At 44.8% G+C, this 16,331-nt stretch overlaps 1 protein-coding gene across 1 annotated transcript in view; it reads right to left on the bottom strand.

The window, feature by feature from the left end:
• Positions 1–16,331, bottom strand: part of LOC140498969 (septin-2) — a 116,841-nt gene that overhangs the window by 13,667 nt on the left and 86,843 nt on the right. Inside the window, exon 12 of the mRNA XM_072599800.1 lies at positions 15,916–16,009. Within this exon, the coding sequence (XP_072455901.1) occupies positions 15,941–16,009 (69 nt within the window). The 3' untranslated portion in view covers positions 15,916–15,940. The remainder of the gene's footprint in view (positions 1–15,915; positions 16,010–16,331) is intronic.

Below are 16,331 nucleotides of genomic sequence, written 5' to 3' on the forward strand. Positions count from 1 at the left end.
TTGTTTAATCTTTTCCCAATTCATCAATAAACACTTTATTAAGTGCCTACTATGTGTAAGGCACTGTGCTAAGTACTGGGGATACACCAAAAGGCAAGAGACAGTCCCTGTCCTCAAGAAGCTTACAATCAAATGGGACAGAATTGAAGGACATTTATTGTTTCCAATTCTTTGCTATCACATAAAGGACTGGTATGTGTGTGTGCACGCACGCGCATGTGTGTGTGTATATCTGTGTATAGGTATCTGTAGGGACTTTCTTCTTATCAATGACTGATTTGGGGGACAAGCTATGAATAGAATTTCTGGGTCAAAGAGTATGAATATTTTAGTCGTATTATTTGCATAATTCCAAATTGCTTTCCAAAATGGCTGAATTGACTCACAGCTCCACCAACAATGTATTAGTATGTTTATCTTCCCACAATCCTTCCAACATTGATTATTTACATCTTTTATCATCTTTCTGACAACTTTCTCCCATCTTTTGAGGCAGCAGTGTGGTGCAGTGGATATACCAGAAGACCTGGAGTCAGGAAGACCTGCATTAAAATCTGGCTTCAGAAACTTACTAGCTGTATGATACCATGCAAGTTTAGTGACCAGCTCATTTTCCTCATCTCTAAAATGGAGTTAAAAATAGCAACAACCCAGAGTTGTTGGGAGGCTCAAATGAGATAATATTTGTACAGAGAGTTGCAAAGGTATTATATAAAAATGCTATTATCTTCGCCAACTTGAGAGTGTGAGGTGAAACTTCAGGGTTGTTTTAATTTGCTTTTCTCTTATTAATAGTGAGTTAGAGCATTCTTTCATACGGTTGTTAACAGTTTTCCATTCTTCTTTTGAGATCTTATTGTTTGTATCCTCTTAGGATTTATTTATTGGAGAATGGTTTCTTGTAACATATATGTGTACATGTTTTATGTTATATACATGTACCATATGCATATGCATATGTGTATATTTTTACATATCTTAAGATACCAAACTCTTGTCAGAGAAATTTGACACAAAGATTTTTTTCCCTATTCAACCACTTCTCTTCTTATCCTAGGTGCATTAATTTTGTCTGTGCCAGTTTCATGTAATCAAAGTTATCTATTTTATCTTTTGTAATTTTCCCTCTTTTTCAGTTAAGAATACATCTCTTACCTATAACTGTGACAGGCGTAAGATCTGTTTTTATTAAATAGAAAATGTTTTCCTAAGGAAATTATTTTTCTGCCTTACTAAATACTGGATTACTGAGTTCCATTGTTTTTTATTCTGCCTTATCTAATAAGTTCCATTGATCTACTTCTCTATTTTTAAACTAAGAACAAATGGTTTTGATGACTGCTGCTTTGTAATATAGTTTGAGATCTAGAAGTGTTATTTCCCCCTCTCTTCTCTACTTTTTTTCCCATGATTTCCCTTGTTATTTGAGAGTTTTTCCAAATGAATTTTATTGAGTTATATAAAGGATAATTTGGCATAGTATCAAAAGTGTAAACGAATTTTGGTAGCACTTTCATTTTTATTATATCGGTATATCCCAGCCATGAGCACTGTATATTCCCAGAACTCCAGCTATTTAAGCTGTTCTTTATTTCTTTAAGGAGCACTTTGTAACTATCTACACAACCATTTTGTGTGCTTTGGTAGACTGATATTGTATGTTTTGTAGTTTTTTGAAATGAGATTTTCCTTTCTATTATTGCCTTTTGGATTTTGTTAATATTATATAGAAAACGGTAGGTTTTCAGGGTTTATTTTGTAGCCTGTGACTTTGCTGAAGCTATTGTCTCAACAAATATCTCTGCCAAATCCCTAGGATTTTCTAAGTAAACTATCAGCAAATAGGAATAGTTTTATCTCCTCTTTTATCTATCTTATTCCTTTAATTTCCTTCTCTTGTCTTACTGCTATTGCTAGCATTTCCAGAACCATATCAGAAAATAACGTACCCTTCCATTCTGATATTTAGTCTCATGAAAATATCGATTCGCCTTAAGGCAGGGTGTTGTGAAGTTCAGCCCACAATGTTTCAGGTCTATTTTTCCATTATCACCTCTATTCCGCTTCTTTTTCTGAATGGCTTCTCTGTTGCTATTCTGTTGCGGTGGTCCTTGGTTACTGTATTTATTTATCTTTCTTGTATTTTTGTTACCTGCAGTGTTTGAAATTAAGTAATCTGTTGTGGTCTAATTTTCTTTCTTAGAATGCTTTGAAGGTCTAATTTAAAAATTAAATGTTCATCTTTTCATTAGTAGTTAGGCTTGGATTTGCAGGTATGTCACCTTGGGTTGCAGCTTGAATTTCTTTGCTCATTGGATCACTTTCTTCCACTCCTTCCTGAGGTTTCTGGTGGTTGCACAATAGTCTTGTGTCACTTGAATTTCCTTTCCTCTGTGTAGAGGGTGACTCTCCTGGTCGCTTGCAGAATTTGCTGTTTGTCACTGAATTGCTCAATTTGGCCACAAGGCATCTTGCAGTCTTCAGCACAGGTCTAGTTTTGTTTTTTTCCTGGAGGGGACCTGCATTTTGTTTCTGCATCCAGACATTCTAAAGAATGTTCTTGTATCATTTCTTGCATTAGGGTGTTGAGGGTTTTGGGCTTGCCATGTTTTTCTGGAAGACCTGTAATATCCTTCAGTAGACCCTCTGCCTCCCATCTCTAAGATCAATGGATCTGGCTTGAATAGAGATCATGTTCTTTTCACGTTATTGCAAAATTTTTGTTACTCCTCTTTGACAGCTGTTCATTTTTCTGTCCCAATCATCACCATCATCGCCACTTACTGAGACAGTATTTCCTATGGGCCAGGTATTGTACTAAGTATTTTATAGTTATTATCTCTTGATTCTCACCATAAGCCTGGGAGGTCCAGAGCCTTATTTCACATTCCTTCTCTTTCCTGGTTTTGCCCCTTTTTGCTCCTTCTGCATTAGCCCAGTGTGGGCAGCTAGGTGGTACAGTGGGTAGAGTACCAGTGCAGGAGTCAGGAGGACCGGAGTTCAAATCTCACCTCAGACACTTGACACTACTAGCTGTGTGACCTTGGGCAAGTCACTTAACCCAATTGCCTCATCATGGATCATCTCCAGTCATCCTGATGAATATCTGGTCACTGGATTCAGATGACTCTGGAGGAGAAGTGAGGCTGGTGACCTGCACAGCCCTCCCTGACTCAAAACAAAGTCAAGTGCAAGTCATGTCATCATTTCTCTGATGGCATGGTCTTCGGAAACGAAGGACAAATACACACACACACACACACGCACACACATTCATTAGCCCAATGCTTGGCACACAATCAGTGCTTAATAAACGCATATTGATGAACTGACTTCTTACATAGTTTGTTCAGGGATCTTGCTCCATCCTTTCTCAGCTCTGAATTCTTGCAGGTCGCACTCCACATCATTTCTCTTTGCCTCTCTTTGTGGAAATCTCTATTCTTCTGGTGTCCAACTTTTGTCCACTCCCCTCCTCCAGAAAGCCTTCTCTATTCTCTCCAGCTAAATGAGGTCTCGACCTCCTCAAACTTTCCTATGATCCTTTATCTGCAACTCTGCTTACTGCCCAGGTGACTCTGGATAACCTCTGCTGCTTTCAGGAGGGCTGAATTAGATGAACTCTAAGATGCTTTTCATGCCAAAAAAAAAAAAAATATCCTGTGACCTAACAATTTCCCCTTTATTCCTATCACATTCAACCTTGGATTATATTTGTACGTGGGCATCACATCCCCCAAGAGTTATGTATGCCCAGTACCAGGCATAGTGTCCATCAACAGCAGAGCTTCATTAGTGCAAGGTGAATTAAATTGGATCTGGGAGTCAGGAAAAGACCTGGATTCAAACTGTGCCCCATGCACTTCCTAGCAGCATGATCATGGGCAAGAAACATTGCCTCTGAACTCTGATGTCCTCATCTGTAAATGGAGATAAAAATCCCTCTGGCACACATGCCTCCAAGTGTTACCATGAAGACAAAATGAGCAAATGAGGACCAAGCCCTTTATGCACCATAAAGAGATCCAGAAATGTCATGAGTGGGGATGACTGCTGTTGGACTCCACAAACCCCAGCAGTGCCAGACAACTGACGGTCTCCTGGGCTCAGCCTCCCTTTGGATACACGTCAGATGCCACAGCTTCGGCCTTGGCACCACCACCCTTCCCCCAAAGATTGATGTCATTCATCACATTGCCCAGGCACCAGCCACAACTCTAGAGCTCTGGTTGCCATAACAACTCCATAAATCTTGCAGAAATCATTCAGCTCAAAGCCTGTCTGAGAAACCCACACTTTTTGTTTTCATTTGAAAAACTCCATAGTAAGTTAGGAGAAAGCAGGGAAAGGAAACAAATGGCATGTGCCAATCTGCTGATTCCTCTGCATGGTGCAGAGAAAGAGAAAGAAGACCAGGCATCCCAAGATCCAGGGCTGAATCCAGGGTCTGCCATTTTGGGGCTGTGCGACCTTGGGCAAGATGCAGGATGGTAGAACTTGAAGCTCAGAGGAATCTGAGAGGCTGCGCAATCTGTCCCCCTAGTTTTAGATAGGAGGGAACTGAGGCTGAGACATCAAAGGATGCCCCTCCCCCAAAGGGACCTGGGTCCATGCAGCCTATGAGCACGCCAGTGTCTCTGGTATCCAAGTCACTCAGCTGACTTAGAGAGTTTGCAGAGAGCACCAAAAACCCTCACATAAACCATTGTCTCGACCTGGGTTTCCTGTCCTGTACATGTGTGAGCCAAGGCTTATTTGAATACCAAGTATAAGACACTAGACTTGCCTTGTCAGACGCAGCCCACCATCCTCTTGTTATGTGACACGTTGGCACCCCATCACCTACATCTTCATCTCTTAGAATCACTGAGGAAGGCTTCACTGATGATGGCAATGATGGTGATGGGGCCACCAATAGGTACAGTGGCAGTTTACAAAGGGCTCCCACAAATACATCACCTCATCTGAGGTGCCATTGATGCTTTACTCTCTCAATATATATTAAGTGTCTACTATGGTCAAGGCTTGTGGATGTCCCCATTTCGTAGGCAAGGCAAACACAATTCCATTTTTCACTTATCACTCACAGTGATGACCCACCAGATGCTGAATCAGTGGTGCTGGGTGTCAGAGGCATGAATTTCAAATCCCAGCTCTGATGGACTCTAGCTAAGTCTCTTCCCTGTTCTCCCACCACCGTTTCACCAGCTATAAAATGGGGAGACTTAGCCTTGAACTACTTAATTCATGGGGATATTGTGAGGGGAACGTTTTATAAAGCAAAAGGTGATTATTATACACAGACCTAGGGGCATGACCAAGTCACATCAGGGCCAGGAGGAAAGCAAAATTCCTTGTAGTCAATCTTCCAATGCTCTACAAATGTAAGAGATCACTGATGGGTCCTTTCTGGTGGATAAGTTAGCTCTCTCTGTAGATCACAAGGTCAAACACAAGGCTGTGTAAAAATAATAAACACCAACAACGAGTTACTCCATCTCCTACTTCTGGGCTGGCCTCTGCTCTGCTCACCACTCCTCTTACAACAGATGCTGCCACTAGCACCATTTTCATAACTTCCTGGTGCTTTACAATAGAGCCAGTAACAGACCCCAGAGTCTCAGAGATTTAGCCCTCAGAGCTGACTGGCAGCACTGCGATGGGGTAGGCTGAGACACAGATGTAATGTGGCTTTGGAAAGGTGAGCCATATTCCAAAAGAACCTTGCATATCCTGGCTTCCTTCCTGACTCAGCTCCAGTTCCGGCTTCTGCAGGAGGCCTCTTCAGAGAGCCCCTCTATCACCACCATCTTTACCTACTCTGTTTATGCTTTCTCTGTCCCTATTCGTCTTCATGACATCGCCTCCATCAGAATGTAATCTCCTTGAAGTAGGGACTGGTTGCTGTCTTTCTTGGTAGGCCCAGCCCAGAGCACAGTGCCTGGCATACAGTAAATGCATAATAAATGCTTGCTGACTGACTGACTTAAAAAGCTATGTCAGAAGGATGACTCCCAAGGTGACACAGTCCTGTAAAAACAACACGACGGCCACTAAAACTCAGAATGAGCTGAAGGGGGAAAGCAAAGGCAAAGATAGTTTTCTAAAATTTATTTTAAAAATTATATTGGTGAAATGGGGGAGATCAATGAAAGTATATGAACTGTGCTTGGCATGGTGAGAACTAATGATGAAAAGAAAGGAAAGCTCTGACTTTCTTTTCCTACTATTTCTGATGCTCCCAAAAGCTTCTGAAATGACTGATCAAAAGTGAATGAATAAAATATTAAAAAGCATATTACATGCTTACTACATGCCAAGCACAGTGCCAAGGACTGTGGATACAAACAGAAAAGGCAATACTTCTCTGAGAGTTCAGCCACTGTGGGCACAGCAATGCTCCGTGTTCCTGAGAACAGGGTCTGCAGAGTGGAGGCAGACCAGACGGGGAGGCCTGAGGGACTTAGCACACAGGCACAAGGCAAAGGAGAGGGCTGGTGGTCCTCCATCTCTCCAGAAGGACTCATGGGTGACTCCTGTCATTCCAAATGGTGTCTGTAGTCATGCTGCTTTGCCCTGATTGAGTCTGGACTGTCAGGAATTTGGGGGGAAATGAAGGTGAGGCAAGGAAGGAGGGATGGATATCCGATGTCAATAAAGAGATAGCAAGACAGTATCTAGCTGTCCTTAGTAAGTTCAGGTAACCTGCCCTGAAACATCCTGAGAAGTTGGAAGAACTGGCCAATATAGCTGCTGAGCCACTGTCAGGACTCTGAAAGAGTGTAGAAAATGGATGAGAAAGGCAAATTCTGTCCCCATTTTTAAAAAATGGAATGGAATTGAATCTGCAAATTGTGCTATTGAGCTTGACATAAATTCTGGCCAAATTCTTATCCTTCTTATTAAAGGAATGGTGATCCTAAGGAGCTAGAGCAGCTTCAAGAAGCCCTCCTCCTTCTGACCTCTCTTTGTTCCCTTTATATGGAAGGCGATAAGATGGCACATGGAAGGAACGCAGAGGACCCAAATTTACAGCCTCTCAGCACTTTGTAAATTGTGGCTGATTGAAGCTATTTTTGTGGGAAAGAGGAAGAGATGTGGGTAGATTCAGAACAGGCTGATCGGTTGGCCCTGAAGATTAAGCAGCCAGATGGCTCTGCCTCAGGAGGAGGCTGCCAGGGGAGCAGCCCCCAGTAATCCATACTTGGTGCTAGGATGCTCTACATGGTCATCGATGATTGGGAAACAACCATGAGGTTTCACTTCTGGGCAGAGATGACAAATAGGACTGCCATCCACATTGGAGTTCCCCACCACTGGCACAGCTGTGAACTTGTCTTGCCAATGTGTAACATTTGGAAATATGGAGAAAAGTAAATTGTTCATCTCCCTTGATCCTGCAATGCTAACAGTGGGCATTCACCCTAAGCCAAAGACAGAGGCAAGATCTCACATATGCCAAAATGTTCATAGTAGCACCATTTATGCTAATAAAACCAGATGGGTGTTCATCGGTTGTGGAATGGCTGGACAGACTGTGATACTGAAATAAAACAGAAGATCGCAGTGCCTAAACAAACCCCTATTCTTTTTTTAAGTAGTATTTTATTTTTTCTACCCATCCAATCTACCCTCAGCTCACACAGCTGCCAAATTGAATCATCCTCCAGCACAGGCCTCACCTCACCACTCCCCTCCTCAAGAAGCTTCAGCCACTCCCTGCTGACTGCTGATAAAACAGCCACTCCACTGCCTTCCTTTTAAGCCTTTCCTGAGCTGGTTTCAGCCTAACTTTCAAGGCTAACTGCACATTATTCTCCCTTACAAATTCAAGTCCAGACATAAAGACTGTGTTTCTTGTTGCTCTTACACAAAATTCCTTCTCCTGTCTCAGTGCGTTGGAATAAGTCAAATCCATATGGGCCAGGTGTAAATGGCACACCCTCCTTACCTCTGGTTCCCAGACTTCCAAGCTTCCTGGTAAAGCTCAGGTCAAGAACAAGGCCTTTTGGGGTCCCTACCACCCATTATTTTGTGTTTACTTTTTGGGTTTTAACTTCTCCAACCTGTGTAAACATTCTCTCCCTGCCCCCGTGGCAAGCTCCCTAAGGGCAGGGACTTTTTTGAGCGCTCAACACTTGGCACAATGTTTGGCACAAATGAACATGGAATGAATGAATAAAAAACAATGAATTTGAGAAATTCAAAGAAACCTGTTCAAAGACATGAAGGACTAAGAAAACATTACATGATCACCATAACACAAAGGCAAGCAACACTAAAAAGTATTAGAATTCAAATCAACACAATCATATTGACCCTGGAGGACAGGATGAAATCTCTGTCCCTGAGACTTGGAGACTTCTTTTAAGCTAAGAGAATGGCTTAGGAAACTGATCAATTGTAGATAATGATGCAACATGTCCATTAATTTCTCAAAAAAGAATACTGGTTTTGGAGTCAAAGAAGCTGGCTAGTTCTAATTCTGGTCCTGCTACTTACTACCAGGGTACGACTTCCCAGTTGTGTGCCTCAGTTTCTCCTCCTGTACAATGAAGCAGTTGGATGGAGGAGGTCACAACAACCCCAAATCCAACGACCCACATGGGTCTGAGGCTGCTCTCAGAGTGTCCGGAGTCAGGAGGCGCCACATCCTTCTGACCATCCCAAGTCTCAGAGAGAGAGAGAGAGCCATTAATGTCAGCCACAGGTCAGAGGTTCATTTACCCGACATCAGATTTCTTACATTTTCCAATTCCATAAAAATTTATTAAGCACCTACTATGTGCAATACACTGTTGCTAGACACTAGAAGGGTAAAATGTCTCAGCAGACAGCCCTTGCCTACATGGGATTTATAGTACAGTATAGTCAGTATATAGTCAGTATATAGTACAGTATAGTATAGTATAGTCAGAAAAGACATTCATAGTTGTACCTGAAAACACGAGACGTAAGCAAGGTGTCATGTGGGACACGTGGGAAATGTGATAAGAGAAGGGAATGTTAAGAAGGTCATTGAGCTGGGAAGGACTGAGTGTGTTGGGGAAGGGGAAGGAGGCAAGGCATTCCTGGCTTATGGAATTTCTAGAAAGAGATTAAGTCAATGCATTAAAAGCTACCACAAGGATGGTCACTTCTCAGATCTCATCACCCACGATTGTGCTCTCTCTAGGATTTCTTAACTCAGAGCTTCCCTTCTCTTATTAAAATCTCATTTCTTTTCCTGCCTCACTCCTGCTAGAAATCCTTTGTCCTCCCTGCGACCTCCCTGTTCTCATGGTCCATTTCTCCTGCTCTGGCCTCCCTTGTCCTTCCTCCCTCATTCAGCTTCTTGTCCTACTGGTCAAACCCTGAATCAATCCTGAATCCTGGATCCTTCCTACCACACACCTTCTCTACCTGTACTCCTGAGTTACTGAAATTAAAAAGTTCATGTTATCTATTTTCATTTGGGCCCTCACTGAGGTATGGCAAACACTTTTTCTTCCTTGACTGACTCTCCATCCCATTCCCCTCAACAGCTGTTCCAAACCTTCTCTTCTCAAGCTCCCTGAGCCTTTGCCACACCCCGCTCTCTCAGTAGGTATCCCAACCTTAGGCCATCACACCAGGAACTCCTTCTTCCCCACTAGAAATGTAAAATGCCTTTACCTCTTCACCTGGACTACAGGCACTGAAAACTCCGTGTCCAAAGGTGCTACACAAACACTAAAATGGAATCATGTCTCCCCTCAAAGTTGCCTTTCCTTCAAGCTCCCCAATTTCTACAGTCTCTGTCACCCAAGTTCCTAACTGTTGTCACCCCTGGCTTTTCCTTCTCCCACATCTAATTGCTAATCTTACTGCTACTACTTCTACATATCACCTCTTGCTGCTATCCATCCACCCCCTCCCACAGCCCCCTTCCTGATACCGGACCTCATGCCTTCTCACCCGGGCCACTTTCAGACAGTCCTCTCCCCACACAGCTGCCAACCTCAGCTTCCTAAGACACAGGCTCCTGAAGCCACTGAAGTTTTCTGAGCGGCTCACACTTGCCCACAGGCTCAAACACTGCCAGGTCCTGATTAGTGTGAACAAGGAGCATGAGAATTCTCACTGGTTGATGTCATGATATAAACTATGACCACTGGTTCCAGCACAGTGGAAAGATGTAGAGCCAATCCCTTAGTGTGACCCTCCAGAGTCTAGACTCCACCTCCTTTTCCTTCCTTTCTTCTCATCATTCCTCTTCCCAAGCATCATGTTTGGGCAGGCTGCACCACCCCCTTTGTCTTGTGCATTCACACAAGTCATTCACAGGCCTAGAGAGCACTCCCTTCTCATCTCCGTGTCTCACAAACTAGTGTTCCTTCAAGGCTCAAGGCAGGAGCCCATTTCTCCAGAAGTCTTCCTGTTCCTCTCCTTCCTGTTGCTTTCAGTCTCTGGGCACATGTCATGGTGTCCAAGCAGAATGGAAACTCTTGGAGGGCAGGGACCATTCCAGTTTTCTGACCCCCCTCCCCTTACCCCCAGCACAGGACCACAAACATGCCTGGTGGGTGTCTCCCCTTTGTGTCTGCTCTCTTAAAATCCAATTCAAAGGCCATCACGAAACTTTCCCTGATCCTTCTGCCAATAATAAATCACCATGCCCCTCAGACCTGACTCAGCCATTCTCTACTGTGCTGACTCTGTCTATGTGCCTTATCCTCAGGACAGGCTGTAAGGAAAAGGAGGGCAGGAACAGTGTCTAATCTCAACTTTTAATCTCCTTCAACACTGAACAGATATAGGGTACTTAATAAATGCTTTTTGGCTCTTGAATTTCTACATGTTGGAATTGCAAGGAAGCTTGGGGATCTATCTCATTCAACTCTCTTTATTTTGACAGAGAAAGAAACTGAGGCTGAGGAAGCAGAGCTAGGAAGACACAAGTCCTGGATCACAGAATGGGGCTCGTACCCCATCACAACAAGCTGCGCATGGCACAGGGACAGAACTCCAGCACACTCCTGTCTTTGCCCCCACGTGGTACTTTCCACACTACAGACTATGAAATCCAGATGCAAACAGAAGGCAGGCGGCCAGCGCTCTGAGTGCTTCTCAATCTCAGATGCATGCAGATGTCCAGAACCAGGGAAACAAATGCACAGCTCTGTGTCTGCTTAGGAAGCCTAAGTGATGGTGGATAAGATGCTTACACCTCCTGAATGGTTGCAAGGAAGGAACCAAGAGAGAAAGACGAGGAGTGGGACTGGGGGGAAATCTCAATGAGGAGAGTTTGGAGGGATCCGAAAGAACACAGTTTCCATGAGCATAACGCAGACTAAGCTCTTTAGACCGAGTAATCATGCTCATTCTTTTAAAATGAGGCTCTCACAGCTGCCATTTATGTAAATAGCTGAAAACTACTGAGTCACAGCTACTGTCTACAAAACTGGGCCAACCCTCCCCCTCCGCCTCCCCCCCCCAGTCCTGAAGTGTTTATGCTTCAATCTTGGTTCTGCATATTTTCATTGAGAGGTTAGGCCATGTGGTCAGCAGGATCGCTATCTGCTTAAAATCTGGAGCTTGGAGCAGGAAACTCAGTCAAGAAATGTCCTCTGAGGCTCATGATGGTGAGAGCCCGTGTCTGGGACTGTGGACTGATCCCCGGATTGAAACCAGGAGAGCATAAGCCCTAAGTCTGATACTGTGGGCAAATCACAGATGAGCACAGGATTTTAGAGCTGGAATAGACCTTAGACCTCCCCTGCTTCAACCTTCCAATTTGACAGATAGAGGAACTGAGGCCCAGAAAAGGGAAGGAAGCTGCCCAAGGTCCCAGAGACAAAAGTGACAAAGCCAACATATGCTCCCTTGGCCAGCCTCAGTCTCCTCATTTGTAAAATGTGGATCACAATAGCCCTTACTTCCTGGGGCTGCTGCAGCCATCAAAAGAGAGAAAGTATGTAAAGAGTGTTGCAAACCTGAAGCCAATATTCATGTGGGCTATTATCATTATTTGAGACTCTTCACCTCTCTGGGACTCAGTTTTCCAACCTGTAAAATGGCAGCTAGGTGGCACAGTGGAGAAGCACTGAGCCTGAAGTCAGGAAAATCTGAGTCCAAATCCAGCCTCAAGACACCTCCTAGTTGTTTGACCCTGGCTAAGTCACTTCACCCCTGTCTGCCTCAATTTCCTTATCTATAAAATGAGCTGAAGGAAAACTCCCAATGGGGTCACAAGCAGTCAGACACAACTGAAAACGAGCAAGTAACCAAAAATGGAGATAATGCCTACACATTCTGCTCTACAGTGCTGTTGTGAGGACAGCCATTTGTAAACCCCAAAGTCTTAGAGAAATAGGGGTTATCACCATGATAGTGGGAATCCACTACATCTCCATCCCCAAGAGGAAAAACAATTCAATGAGGCTACGCTGGTCTGCACACTTCTGTGAGAAAAAGAGCTCCAAACTGAAGTCATGTCAACAGAGCCTCAAGATGGCGGCCGAGATTCAAGAGGAAGCTGCAGAATCCTCCTCTTTCCCATCGGGAATGTGGGCAGCTGGCCCAAGGTCATCTGGCAGAAGAGAATCCGTCTGATTCAGGATTTACATTCCAGAAGAACCAAAAATTGACAACATGACCAGGGAGAAAGAAAGGCACAGAAAAATAGCAAACTTATGGGGTTTCTTTTCATTTCTGTGTTCATAAAATTGAAAATCAATTCTTTTTAAAGAGAATTTTAAGCACAGGGCATGACAAGAACACCTTCAATCAGGTCCCATTCTGAAATGTCTGACATACAGTACGCCTAGCTGAGCCAGAAGCTGGCTGCCCAACAGGCATGTTTAAGGCAAGAATATAGGAATTTCTCATGCTTCCTCCTGTGAAAGAATGTTTCCTCCTCTTTACGTAGACATGGCACTGTTTGCTCAGGCCCCTAAGTGACATTCACTGGGGCCTGTGCCTCAGGAAGCCATGATGGCAGCTATGTGTGGAGGGGAACATCTGAAAGTGGCCCAGGTGAGAAGGAGGAAACCGCTTTGAGAACTGATGCAGGGCACAGGTGCTGACAGCTTACAAGGGCATCCTCAGCCTGCCCAATGAGAGCCTGAATGCCATCCAGCACCTAAGATGCACCAAAGATGAGACCCAAGAGCTGCTGAATGGTCAGCCCTTTACCCAAACTCCTGGGAAACACACAGCAGCTCAAACAGAAATTAAATTGGCAGCTATCAAGGATGTCCAAAGCATTCATATGACCCAGGATTGTGACACCCAGGGCACCATGGAAAGGGTCTAAATGAGATTCAGTCACCTTTCTTTGATCTCACCATTCCTCTGGGGAAATGAAATTCCACCCTGGCTAGAGGTGGAGCAGGGGGAAGGCATGCTCTCACTAAATCCTAAGGGCAACTTTAAGAGGAAAAGTGACCAATCCACCCAAAATGATGGCTAGTGGATTTATCTGAAATAACAGTAAATGAGGAACAGCCTTCATGCCTCAAGTCCTGAGGGTGGTCGAAAAGACTGCTCTATCAACATGACAGAGAAGCTATGTGCCACTAAAATAACAAATGGGGAAAACTACACCAAGTGCCACGAAGCAAGGACTCAGACAACCACACATGCCAAACACATCCATCACATGACCATTAAGCCCAACTGCACATACAGGGCCCAGGATCCAAGGCCCAGGAAGGGGGACCTCAGAGCAGTCAAGCCCAATCCCCTCATTATGCAGAGGAGGAAACTGAGGCCTCCAGAGAAGCCATGATTTGCCCAAGCGCGGAGGCGCCATATGCACGTCAACAATGGCAACCAAAGCAAAGAAAACACCAGGAGAAGCAGAGCAAACGAGCTACAGTTATTTTGTTAGAAATGATATTATAAAGCTTTTATAAAAAAGGTTTTAGAGACAGACTTGGGCAGTGAGTGGTGGGGCCTGCCAAAGGGCTGTACCATTTCCCAGATGCAATCTCAGCCCCACCTGTGCCCCATACTTTAGACCCTACACCTCCCCAAGACATGTATAGCAATGGACGGGTTGCCCTTTCATCTGTCCATGTAAATCTGGGCCATATTTTTCATCCACTTTGTTTTCCCAGTATGAACAGATGGTTACAGGCTTAGTTGGGCTCAGGACCAACAGTATAAAGTCACTAGTGAACGTTGGGAAAACCTAGCCAACAATGAGTGGGGTCTGGGGAGTCATTCAAGAAAAGCAAAAGCAATCATTGGGAGGCGCTTTTCCTTCTCGTACCTGCAGAATAACAACAGTCTGAAATGGTGTCATTCACAATAGCTTAGAGATGCAGAGACCTCTCAGCACTTACACCCTCAGCACCTCATATGATCCTCCTGCTGACCTGGGGAAGGCTAATTAAATTAAAAACTGAATTGTTTTCTAGAGCTCCCATGATGCTTTTAACTGGCAAGATTCCTCAGCTGCACTGTTGCTATACTCTCCTGGGATACGTGAAATGGGGGGCCCCCCTGAATGCTCCTGATTCTGTCTGCTCATTCATGTATTTTTTACAATTGAGAGCCCCAGTAACCTTCACCTGAGTGACCATGGTACCCTAACGTGGCATGGAGAGGATCTCAAGGCCTCGAAGGCCACATTAAGGAGGCCCAAGCCCTGCCCATCCTACCAAGCTGGAGAAGCTTCAAGCAGAAGCCGAGTGAGGAATGAGGGGTGGTATGGCCACAGCTCTTCTCCTAGGTGGTAAGGCCGGGAGCTGTACGTGCAGAGACAAAATGCTGATTCCTCCCAAGGCTTGGAAGGATTCAAGTAACTTTACAGAAAAAACAAGCTAGTGAACAATGAGCTCTAAACCTTTAAAAACAAAACTAAATCAACCCACAGGTATCCATGCCAACTTGTCAATAGCTCCCTGGAATGCCCCTTCAGTCTCAGTGATTTTCTGTTCAGTTCACAATCAGTACTGTAGACAAACCACACTTGTACCTGAGGGGCAAATAAAGGCCTAGCTCTGCTCTGGTCCTCCTGGGCTATTTCATCAAAAGTTGCACATTTTTCATATCTGAGGTGCCCCTGAGGCCTGGGGGATAGGAGCTGGGGGGGTGCCTAGAAGCAGGCCTGTGAGTGGGCCTGGGCAGCCTAGGACCCGGCCTTAGCCCTTCATGGCAACGCCAACTGAGGAGAGCTGGCAATCCTTCCAAATGAGAAAGGTCTCAGCACCCACTCAGGGATGACAGGCAGTCCGTCAGCTGGGCACCAGTCTAGCTCATGCCTGGAGCGGCTGGCTCCAGAGGGTAGATGGGTTGGTACTGATGCTGACCTGCCAGCTTCTCTCAAGCCCCTTTGGCATCACGTTCTAAATGCACATGGATGGAGTGTGAGCCGGGCTGGTGCTATCAGCGGGCCACCCTACCACTAGCCTCCTTCTACCTGGCTCACTTGGCAGGATGATGGAGGGACCATGCACCTGGGGTCTGCTCCTTCTCCTGAGACCAACAGTGGTCTATGGAGTCAGTGTCCCAGAGTTGGACATTTCAGGGTTTCCGATTTTTCACTATCACTAATGCGCAGCTACAAATGCCTTTGTATCAACATTTTTTCTCTTCTCACTTATTTCCCTGGAGCATTTGTACTCTCTGCAGCGGTTGGATCGCTGGGTCCCAGCTTGTTTTAGGATGCTTCCTGCATCTTGCCAGACCGCTCCTCCAGAACACTACCACTAACTTGGAATCCAGATGCCTGAGAGCATGTCTTTCTCCAAGCCCCACCAACACCGGGTGCCTGAACCCACGTCCGTCTCCAAGTCCCACCCGCACTGAGGTTTACAAGTTTTCTTTGTTTTAAAAAATTTATAGAATTTTTTCACTCTACAATGGAGATCAACAAAACCACAAGGTTACAAAATCGTAAAGCTTTGGCATGTCCAACTTGGAAAGGAAAAAGAAAAAGAAAGTTACCTTGTGCTGCTGTCCTTGGAGGCCCTCACTCATCCCCGGGCTTCATCCGCATCTGGGCTTGCATCTGCGCAATCATCTCCTGCATTCTTCGGAGCTGGAAGGCAAAATGATGGGTTTAGCACAAAGGGAAACTGAGGCATTCAGAAGCTTGGGTACTTTTATTCAGGAAAGAGAACTCTTGGCCCTCCTTCCTTCTGAAACGACAGTCAAAGGCAGTGGAGCAAAGTTTTTGACGATTACTATTGCCTAACACTTCATCATTCTGCTCCCCAAAGGATGAGAAGGGGCTGCCATAGATGCCAAAACTTCACCCGGGGCACTGTACCAGAATCCCTCGCCCAGAAGTGGAGAGGGGCAGCATTTGTTTCCTATTGCTCCCACACACCTTTCTGTAGCTGGGCAAGCTGGATGTGCCA

The sequence above is a fragment of the Notamacropus eugenii genome, chromosome 4 (assembly GCF_028372415.1).
Source record: "Notamacropus eugenii isolate mMacEug1 chromosome 4, mMacEug1.pri_v2, whole genome shotgun sequence".
Lineage (NCBI taxonomy): Eukaryota > Metazoa > Chordata > Mammalia > Diprotodontia > Macropodidae > Notamacropus > Notamacropus eugenii.